Below are 11,579 nucleotides of genomic sequence, written 5' to 3'. Positions count from 1 at the left end.
AGATAAGTGAAAAGGAAGAGAAAATGAAAACAGAAAGATAAGAGAAAGACAATATAGAGAAACAGAAAGAAATAAGTGAGGAGGAGAAAGCGAAATAAATACTGATAATAGAGAAAAGATAATAATGAAAATACACAGTTAGAGCCGAGCTGAAACTCGTAAATTATATTCTCTGGTGATGCTCAGCGTTTCTGTGCTTTCGCCCAGTAGCACTTTGCTTGGTAGCCACAGCAAATATTTCTCACCTTAATTGTGTGATAATTACACCTTCCTTTTTTTTTTAACTAACATACAGATTTTGCACTATCTTCTTCGAATCTGAACGAAACGTGTATATATATCAATTAACAAAGCAGTGAAACTAGTGCTACCACTTAACACGAACATCTATGTATTCTAGTACAAGCAAGCGAGATGACCGTCAAGTAGCATTTCATGTTTAATTCGACATTTTGTAGTAGTTATGAACGGTTTTGTATTGGTTTTAAAAGAGAAAGATGATACCGAGACGAGCTGAGTCTCGATCTGGTTTCAATCTCTCTAGAAGAGCTTTTCAAAGTTTGGGAGTAGTACGAAGCCGAACCTTTCGAGAATTATCGATTAGAGAAATAGATATACCTCTGTAAAATTGAGACGAGACAGCTGCTAAGTATCCGACACTCTCGATCCCATTCGAGACTTTAGTAAGATATTTTTAAACTTTACCAATATCAAATTTACTTTACTATGTGACTTTTTCAGACATACCAAGCACATATATGTAAAGTCTCTCGCAGAGAAGGCGAGACTAATTCCTGTATAGGAAAACAGCGACCTCCATTGGCTAGCAAATGTACTAGGGTGAAAATTTGGTTCATTAGCTGACCATTGAGACCAAAATGAGCGCAATAGGTCAAAAAGTCGTGACTGCATAGCAGTTAAAAGAGAAGCATGTACAGTGTCTCTCAAAAGTTTTAGGACAACGACATTTTAAACTAGGCAACCCAATTGACACAAGGCGTTGGTGGGTTGCGTGTAGAGTTAGGCTCAATTTCAGGGTTGCCACATGCACAATAGATATTTATAAAATACGCGAAAGGAATAAAAACAAGTAATATTGTATAAAATTATGAAAAATATCACTATTATATCGCAAGTGACAAAATCCTTTCTGAAAGAAAAAAAATAGATTTTCTAGTATTTCATCGCTGATGAGTCTACAGAAAGGAAAAGAGGTGAGAGAAAACGAAAGGTGACAAAGGAGAGGAGAAAGAGAAAGCGAAAGGAGAAGAGGAAAAGTAGAGGAGAGAAGAAAGAGAGGATAAACGAGGAGAGGAGATGTAGTGAGGAGAATGGAAAAAGATTGTAGGAGAGATGAGGAAAATGGAGCAAAGAAGAGAGAAGAGGAGAAGAGGAGACGAGAGGAGGGGAGTGGAGAGTAAAGTAAAGGAGAGAAAAAGAGAAGAACGAAAAGAAGAGGAGAAGAGTGCAGTGGAGTCGGAAATCTAAGACAGGAGAGGAGATACGAGGGGTGGAGATGAGTGGGATGGAGATAAGATGCGAGAAAAGTAGGGAAGGCGATATGAGATAAAAGCAGAGCGAGCAGAAGGAGGGGAGAGGAGAAGGAGAAGAGAAGAACAGAAGGGACTGAAGAGAAGAGGTAGTTGCAGAAAATATCGTCTCAGCGTCAAGAATTGATGCATTGGTCAAATTATCGACATGAAACATTCAATAACATTTTGAAATGTATTGGAGAATGTATTAGATCGGTTCGAAATGCATTTTGGCTTAGTTCAGAGCAAGGTAAAATCTTCCATGTAAGATCTTTGATTTTACCTGCGATTATACCACTAAAAACATGAATGTAATTTGAATATTTATAAGAATTATCCAATTTTTGTCCACTTTCTCCACTTGCAATGGAGATTTTGTAATTTAATATTTCCCCTCCCCCCCCATCGTTAATTCCAAACTGAATCATTCCGTTTCACACGGCGTGGACAATGAACACAATTGGATAGGTCTAAAACTTACGAAAATTTTCTGCCACCGGAAGGGTTTGAACCTACGACCATCAGATTGACAGTCCTGAACGGTAAACACTAGCCTACAAGCTTTCGCTCCTGAAAGTAAGTAGGAGGAGCTGACCAATGTGAAATGTAGATGCAACTCTCCTCCTACATGTAATGTGCAAACAATACTTGTTTGTAACAAAGAAAACGAAGGTAGTACGACTCGGCGAAAACATTTAATGGAGAATTGCACATGATGAAAACTTTTCATTCGATATTTGCGGAGGTATCCTTGCATTGAACTCGAGTGGGAAAAGGGGTAAAATTAGTATGTCCTGAATTGCCACAAATATAAATAGTTATTTCATTAATATTTTTCAATGTCTTTGAAGCAGTACACAATTATCGTTAGAGTATCATAATTCACGATCTTATACATGAAAATATCCCTTTGAATGTGTGTCAATTCATTTATTTGTTTATTTTTTTTTATAAATTCCATATGCAGAACAATGTAGCCACTATACACTGCTATGACAAATAATGTTACCATGCTCTCAACACCTAGTATTAAGGATCGAACCTGGGACCGCTAGCAGCCCAATCGAGAACTCTAACCACTACACCACGCCCTTACCTTCGATTGAAACAAGAATTTTTAAGTATTCTGTCCCTCCAATATTATAAATGTCGTTGGGTATACATGTAGTTGAACTTTTACTTTAATTTTGAATTGCTTTCTTGTAGTATAACAGATATCTTCGAGAAATAATTTTCGAAGTGATGAAGAGAAACGAGAATATTGGTAGTTGCGAATGCGAGTTATTTCTTCTAACTTATTATTGTGATTAGAAATTTTTAATGGAGAATATCTAGAGGCTTGAACATTGCAGGACGATATTCTTTTCCTGTGATACTGCAACAGACGAAATGCTTGTTTACTGACGCAAGTGTCGTGTTCAGAACAGTCTTATGAAATGTATTTGCTGTTGCGTAAGGTAACACGAAATAATTACACCGTTTGCGAACTACCAAATCTTCGCAACGTTAGACGTAAACAGGCGGAAAATTTTATTCATAAAATCACTTCACATTTGACAGTATTAGTCAAGAGAGACTCGTCGGACACTGTATTAAGGTGCTGGAGTAAATACTTCTTATTTTTCTTCCTCGAAGAACAACAATTTTTAAAGTAGGTTAACAGTCGTTCTGCTCTTTCTTATTTCTTTTAAATTCTTCCACATTCCTTTAATTGGGTTAAAAATAAATACAAATATTGCTTGCATTTCTGTCATTGACATAGACCAGGCCCATACGCAGGATTTCTTTGAGGGAGGGGCCAGACCCAAATTCATAATTTATATATATATATAAGAGAGAGAGAGAGAGAGAGAGAGAGACAGATATTACAAAATAGTTCAAATAGTCCGAGCGCCTTTGAAAAGTCATGATAATTCTATGTTTAGAAAATAATATATTTATAAATTAAATGTTGCGTACTAGGAATTATTATTACAATAAAGAACATGTCTAATTGTGAGTTAAGAAAAATCAATAATAAAGAGACATTCTCGCATCACGATTGCAGTTCGAAAAAGTCGGGACAGGGATTGAAAGTAACGCACTGTCCTGACAAAATCGCTGAATCGGACGTCTGGTAGCCTTGCATCAATGATTATAAAACTAAAACTACCCAATATTGCAGCCTGAAGACTTTTGCGCAATAAACGGATTCATTTATGTAAGAACAAAATTGAAATTTTTACACATTTCTAAAATCGACGATGTTATTTTCGTAGTTATTGATAGGTTCATATTTAAATATTTTTTCAGGGTTCAAGGGGGGGCATGCCCCCCCCCCCCCCGGGTACTGGCCTAACGTAGACAGTGGGAGAGAAATTTCGGAGAATTTTTCTATTAAATTTTATTATTTAAATAATAATAATCCAATTCCACTACAGCCCAATATTGAGCCAAGGCTTACCTACCGACTGCTGGCCTCCCTCCCACGAGGGGCAACCAGGGGGGCTTGGAGATCTGCAGCCAGACTAGGGGGACGGGTGGTCGGCCCGACAGACCCCCAGCCGTTGTAGGACTTCTCGACTGGATTACGCTCACTCACTCGGAGCTCCCCAATTTCCTCACGATAGTGGGTTGCCACCGGCCCTATACACAGGCCGAATATTCCCGGAGACTGAACACGGGATCGAACCTATGCTGAGATAGGTTAAACCGTTTATTCACAATCGTGAACTTTTCGTTTAATAGATAATATTTGGTTTTAAACGACGGGAGAATATTGGTCAAATTTGCAAGCAAGTTACAAGTGACCAGAGTCGAATTTGAAAGAGAATCTGAAGAATGATAGATTTCATCAGAGGCGGCTAGGTGGGCACTAGCTCAACATGCAATAGTTTAAGTCATAATTTCTGACAAACAAGAAATCTTATTGAATAAGGATTGGGATAGTAATACATGAATCCGCTTTTTTAACAATATTAGCTCGAAGACAATCTGTATTCCATTTGTTTATATTGGCAACTTGGTCAACCGGAGGTTATTATAAGGACCTATTTCGTAGATGTTCATGTAACCGTTATAAAATTACAAATAAAGTATATTCACAAGCTTAGATATACTAACAACGAAGAAATAAATTCAGAGTTAAATTTCAAATGCATGTGTATAGAGTAATTCTAGAAGTACAGAGCTATATCAGAATATTGAACTTCTTTTTGCAGGATAACGTTTACAATATTGACGCGACAGAATAATGAAGAACTGTTGCTTCAAGGGAAACAAAGGGCGTAGTGTATTGGTTAGAGTTCTTGAAAGCATTCGATCCTCCATACTAGGTGTTCTTTTTTTTTAAATTCTCTTTTTATTATAAACAAGAGCATGGTAACATGTAATAGCAATGTATAGTGGCTACATTGTTCTGCATATGGAATTTATAAAAAAATAAACAAATAAATGAATTGACACACATTCAAAGGGATATTTTCATGTATGAGATCTTGAATTATGATACTCTAACGATAATTGTGTACTGCTTCAAAGTCATTGAAAAATATTAATGAAATAACTATTTATATTTGTGGCAATTCAGGACATACTAATTTTACCCCTTTTCCCACTCGAGTTCAATGCAAGGATACCTCCGCAAATATCGAATGAAAAGTTTTCATCATGTGCAATTCTCCATTAAATGTTTTCGCCGAGTCGTACTACCTTCGTTTTCTTTGTTACAAACAAGTATTGTTTGCACATTACATGTAGGAGGAGAGTTGCATCTACATTTCACATTGGTCAGCTCCTCCTACTTACTTTCAGGAGCGAAAGCTTGTAGGCTAGTGTTTACCGTTCAGGACTGTCAATCTGATGGTCGTAGGTTCAAACCCTTCCGGTGGCAGAAAATTTTCGTAAGTTTTAGACCTATCCAATTGTGTTCATTGTCCACGCCGTGTGAAACGGAATGATTCAGTTTGGAATTAACGATGGGGGGGGAGGGGAAATATTAAATTACAAAATCTCCATTGCAAGTGGAGAAAGTGGACAAAAATTGGATAATTCTTATAAATATTCAAATTACATTCATGTTTTTAGTGGTATAATCGCAGGTAAAATCAAAGATCTTACATGGAAGATTTTACCTTGCTCTGAACTAAGCCAAAATGCATTTCGAACCGATCTAATACATTCTCCAATACATTTCAAAATGTTATTGAATGTTTCATGTCGATAATTTGACCAATGCATCAATTCTTGACGCTGAGACGATATTTTCTGCAACTACCTCTTCTCTTCAGTCCCTTCTGTTCTTTTCTTCTCCTTCTCCTCTCCCCTCCTTATGCTCGCTCTGCTTTTATCTCATATCGCCTTCCCTACTTTTCTCGCATCTTATCTCCATCCCACTCATCTCCACCCCTCGTATCTCCTCTCCTGTCTTAGATTTCCGACTCCACTGTACTCTTCTTTTCGTTCTTCTCTTTTTCTCTCCTTTACTTTACTCTCCACTCCCCTCCTCTCGTCTCCTCTTCTCCTCTTCTCTCTTCTTTGCTCCATTTTCCTCATCTCTCCTACAATCTTTTTCCATTCTCCTCACTACATCTCCTCTCCTCGTTTATCCTCTCTTTCTTCTCTCCTCTACTTTTCCTCTTCTCCTATCGCTTTCTCTTTCTCCTCTCCTTTGTCACCTTTCGTTTTCTCTCACCTCTTTTCCTTTCTGTAGACTCATCAGCGATGAAATACTAGAAAATCTATTTTTTTTCCTTTCAGAAAGGATTTTGTCACTTGCGATATAATAGTGATATTTTTCATAATTTTAAACAATATTACTTGTTTTTATTCCTTTCGCGTATTTTATAAATATCTATTGTGCATGTGGCAACCCTGAAATTGAGCCTAACTCTACACGCAACCCACCAACGCCTTGTGTCAATTGGGTTGCCTAGTTTAAAATGTCGTTGTCCTAAAACTTTTGAGAGACACTGTACATGGACCCCTCCAAGAATCGTTGAAATGAAACAAAAAAATTACAAACCACAAAAGTTTTATTCAGAATCAGCCATACCGAGTAGACGTACATCTTTTTCAAAATAGGCACCATTGACAGCTAAGCAAGCGTCCATACGCTCCTGCCACTTTGTGAATGTCTTTGAAAATTCGTCGTCAGGTAGCGAACTGAAGAAAACTTGCGCTGCGGTGATCACTTCTTTGTTCGTCATGAAATGACGACCACGTAAAGCGGCCTTTAAAAGTGGAAATAGCCAAAGGTCGCAGGGTGCAAGGTTATATGTACCGGTCGTATATTTTGTTTATCGTAATTGCATAGTGGCAATTGTGAAAAATATGAAACTATGAACAGAGGTGTGGACTAAAATAATTATAGTAACTTATTTATTTCAGCACTTCAGGTTTCCTTATTTTGTGTCTCTTTTCGGCCCCTTAACGTGAATTATGATTAGATTAAAAATATGACTGGATATTCCCAAAATAACAGCTAAGGTATCTGTGCCTATACCCAAATTTGAACCTGGAAACTGGTAAATAGATCATGAGTCGATCATTCAACATTCGGCCACGGAAGGGGCTACATTAAAATAAAATGTAAGTTAAGATTACATGAGTAACCTGCAATTCATTTTTTTTAAAAATTTAATATAAAAAATCCAATACTCCATTGCATCTCCAAGGAACAAAACCAAGAAATAAGGATTTGCCAGAGTATGGCCACACTTCCTTCTCCATCTTCCTCATCCGAATAGTCTTAGTGTGTGAAGTAGGGCTGAGTCGATACCACCTTGAAAATTTGCAATAATTAAAATTTCTTCAAAATATTCATAAATATTTGTGTGTAAATATGCTTCTCAAATGTGCATCAATTTTTCAAGAAATTTGCCGACCACCGTGCCGGAGTGGTTAGCTCATCGCGCTATGACGTCAGGGGTCCCGGGTTCGAATCCCGGCCTGGGTATGGATTTTTGTGAGTATCAATTTCATCATATCATCACTCATCCTCATCTTTGCAATTAGCCAAAAGTGGCACAAAAGCGAATTCAATAAAGCAAATCAACAACAAATTATCAATAAATTTGCTTTAGAATATTCTTCAATTAGCTACATCAGAATATTGAAATAAATGTTATGTAATAAAAAAATACAGTTTTTCGTGCAAATTTTTTTTTTAAAAAGTTTGAATTGCATAACTTCCAGGATAATTAGATTCCTCGAAAGTGTTGTGGTACCTCGTAAAAGACAAACATACCAAAAGTATCGGCTGGTATCGGGAGATGAATTCCAACCGATACTTTCCGATACCGATACCCTGGTATCGGCATATACCGTTACATCGTCATCGGCATCGGCTCAGCCCTAGTGTGAACATTAATATACCTACAAGGTAAAATTTGAATTCTGAGTTTTTGTTTTAAGTCCATTTTACGCACACACTCAGAGAAATAAATGCTGTGGGTGCATTTTTGTATGTCGTGAAAGAAACACCAAAGTGCATCATTTGATTCAAGTGAGAATTTCCTTCAGTCGAGATGCACATCAATGCATCAGTTGAAGTGTTTTGATGCACCAGAATGCATCTCTTTTGATGATGTACTTAAACGTTTCGTCTGAGCCACATAAACTCTGTAGCTCAGACCAAACGTTTAAGTGCATCATCCAAAGAGATGCAGGAAGGTGCATCAAGGAACATCAACTGATGCATTGAAGTGCTTCTTGACTGAAGTAAATTCTCACTTGAATCAAATGATGCACTTTGGTGTTTCTTTCACTTTCACAACATACAAAAATGAACCCAAATACATCAAATGTGAATCGGATTTTTTGAAGAAGCCATAAAACACACTTTAGTGAATCAATCGATGCATTCTGGTGCATCAATCGATATTATGCATTTAGTTTTCTGTGTGCAGAAATACTAATCGGAACTGGATCTACAGTTCAAAGTGGAATCCAGGTAAAATTTGAGACAGAACCATTAGTTAACAGTAAAGAGAACCAGGCAGCAGTGTTACAGAACGAGATTGTTTATTTGTGGTTCTAATGTACGTAGGTATGTGTATGAACAAACTTTTAATACCCAATGAGAACTTAAATAATAATACGAACTGCTCCACACCACAAATACTCATACTGTATATTCATGTACCAACGCTATGGTCAAATTGAAGTATCTTTAAGTGGGCGCTCACAATCCTTGGCTACAAAAAGGGAAACTATATTTGTGACCTTGGATAATAAATAGCTTTCAATTCTTTTCATGTATACACGTAGTATAAATGTGGATTGTTTTTGTTCACTCGTCCATGTTTATCACTGTTAATCAGGTTTTAATTTCAAGCTTTGTTTTAATATATTAAACTGTTTTTGTTGTTTTACAGGTACTTGTAGAATCATAAACACAAAAATGAACGTTGAAATACAGATTATACTGTTATGTATTTCCACTGTGTTTACATCTCCACAACATGGAATAAATAAGAAGCTCTATTCTACTTACAGTCGAGATATTGATTACATGAACGTGGCAGACACTGTAGACAAGATGTGGCAACAAGTATCTTGCGTAGATTGCACAACGATTGTCGTATTGAGCAACAGTTATGATATCAACACAGGAAAAATTATAAGTCAAATACCTCAGCCCATTCTTACTTGCAAAAGTGAGAAATTTGATTGTGGAAACTATAATTCCAGTCACAACTTCAAGTATGCCGTTCTGACATTGGTAAATTCTGATACCGAAAACTTTACGAACATCTTCTCATTATTATTAAGCTGGGCTAAGATAGAGAAAGTTCTGTCCGTGATAGTAAGAGATAGTGTTCGTGAATTCAATGTTCTCTACATTTTCTCCAAATTGATTCCCCTGAAATTAGTTGACGTAGTTGTGGCCGTAGTCACTGTACATACGGATCTTAACAGTATTCCAAACATGGATGATTGTACTATGGAATTATATACTTATTTCCCGTTTGGATATAAATCTTGTGAAGTCGTCAAAAGTGTTACACATCTTGGAAACAGTAAATGTGGTGCTTTGGATTCTGCCCTTGAACTCTACCCTGATAAAACTGCTAACCTTCACAAATGTCGAGTCAAGATATCAGCTGGTTCTTCTACTCCCTCTATCATAGTAGGAATGAGTCCTCCTTCTCGCTCTCCTAGTTCTCGTCCTAACAGATTTCCCGCGCTGGGCATGGATGCAGATCTAGTCAGAACTATGAGCACGATCATGAACTTCACTCCATATTTAGTTTGGCCCCATAACGCCTGGAAAGAAATACGTGGCAATGTAACTATGACTGGTGTTGAGGGGAATGTCTTCTATAAAGAAGCAGAAGTAGGATTGCTCTCCTTCAGACCCACTGTGGAAAGAACCCAGCTGTTTGATTGGACGACAGATCTCAGGTCGGAGCAGATTGGATGGATGTCTCCGAAAGCAAGCTTACTTCCAATGTGGATGAGAATACTGCTGCCTCTTGAACTGGAAACATGGCTGCTGGTGATATTTTCCTATCTTGTTTTAGGAGCATTTGGACATTTGTTTTCATTACTCCGAAGACCCTCAGACTCAATATTCAGGGTTCCTTTCTTGTACATGTTTTCTGCTATTGTTGGAGGCTCCATCCCAAAACAACCTAAAGACATTCTAGCACGCTTTGTGTTCGCCATTGTCACCATATATTCATTGGTGATATGCACGGTATACTCTGCATCACTCGTAAGTTTTCTCACCCATGGGAGATACTACCCCGATATAGAAACCATGAAGGATGTTCTGCGTTCTGGATTACAGTTTGGCGGTCTACCTGTGATGAGAGAGTTGTTCAACGATCCTACAGATCCAATCGCAATGGAAATATACAATAAGTGGGTGACCTTTTATGATTACGGCTATGGTTTGTATCACAGAATTGGTTTCAAGAAAGATATAATTATACCCGCGAACTTAAGAGCAGCTATATTATGTGCCAGAGTCCTGGCTAAGCAGAATTATGACAAGACCTACTATGTTTCAAAGCAAATTATACTACCATACCCAAACATAATGCTATTCCAGAAAAATTCTCTTTTCAGAGACAAATTCAGTTCCTCTATAGGGATAGCATTGAGTACTGGATTATCAATGAAGTGGGATTCAGATGCTATGAGGTATCTTATGACATTCCCGATGTTTTATTCAGGAGAAACGTCCATTTCTGAGGACGCTGATGAACGTAATATGGTCATTCATTTGTGGCATTTATTGGGACCATTTTGCTTGCTAATTGCCGGGCTTGTGATTGGCTTTGTTGCATTCCTAGCTGAGGTGTCACGACAACTTAAAAATAGATGTTGCTTTATCTACAATAAGATCTGGAGAAACTAGTATTTTTTAAATGTATGTTACCAATAGGCAGGTACCAATATAAAGTAGTTTGCACTCATTAGTTAACCAGGAAAAGCACGACAAACAATTATGGCAAAACTACACACTGCATTTCAAGTACCTGTAAATGTTTAATCATGACGCCTGCAGTGTCATGTAATTAGATTATGCTGTAACAAGAACTCATGTAAACAAATTTTGTTTAATATCGTTGTATTATTTAAACGAAACACACTGAATATTAAAAAATGCCAGTACTTGGAGCATGAATATGTTTATAAGTTGGATCAAAAAATAGAATTTGAATAGAAGATAAATTCATCCTAACATCTGCATGCTTGCTACGTCACCATGACCTTTGCAGAATTTAGCTGGTAGATATTCAGCCTTAATGTTAATATATTCATTCGAAATGAAGTTATGAAAATTAGCATTATAATTGAAACAAATTTTTATTGTAGATTTGTATTTCCAATTTACAAATTATATACTTCAAGTATAGAGTGAGGTGCATTGAGAAAATTTGAAGTTAACTGTGAGATCGTTTGATTCAAATGGTTGACAAATAAGAATTTTATTTCACGATTTTTATCAGTATTGTCTCCACATTTTCTATACGTGTTGCTTTCCAGTAGCATAGCTTGAGAAAAGAACTGTGTTTGATTTCCACTAATTTCATTTTATGTGGGTATAATTACTTG

At 37.0% G+C, this 11,579-nt stretch overlaps 1 protein-coding gene across 1 annotated transcript; it reads left to right on the top strand.

The window, feature by feature from the left end:
• Nucleotides 1-9,648: 9,648 nt before the first annotated feature.
• On the top strand, nt 9,649-10,878 carry LOC145988986 (glutamate receptor ionotropic, delta-2-like). The gene has a single exon (XM_083124288.1). The coding sequence runs from the start codon at nt 9,649-9,651 to the stop codon at nt 10,876-10,878; it is 1,230 nt and encodes a 409-aa protein (XP_082980414.1).
• The last annotated feature ends 701 nt before the right edge of the window (nt 10,879-11,579 follow it).

The sequence above is a fragment of the Lepisma saccharinum genome, chromosome 6 (assembly GCF_977018435.1).
Source record: "Lepisma saccharinum chromosome 6, izLepSacc3.1, whole genome shotgun sequence".
Lineage (NCBI taxonomy): Eukaryota > Metazoa > Arthropoda > Insecta > Zygentoma > Lepismatidae > Lepisma > Lepisma saccharinum.
Note: the sequence above shows the minus strand (reverse complement) of the source record. Positions and strands in the feature narration are given on the sequence as shown.

Bases quoted from the DNA above. Each gene is read 5' to 3' on its own strand.
- LOC145988986 (XM_083124288.1), top strand. From the start codon at position 9,649: ATGAGTCCTCCTTCTCGCTCTCCTAGTTCTCGTCCTAACAGATTTCCC.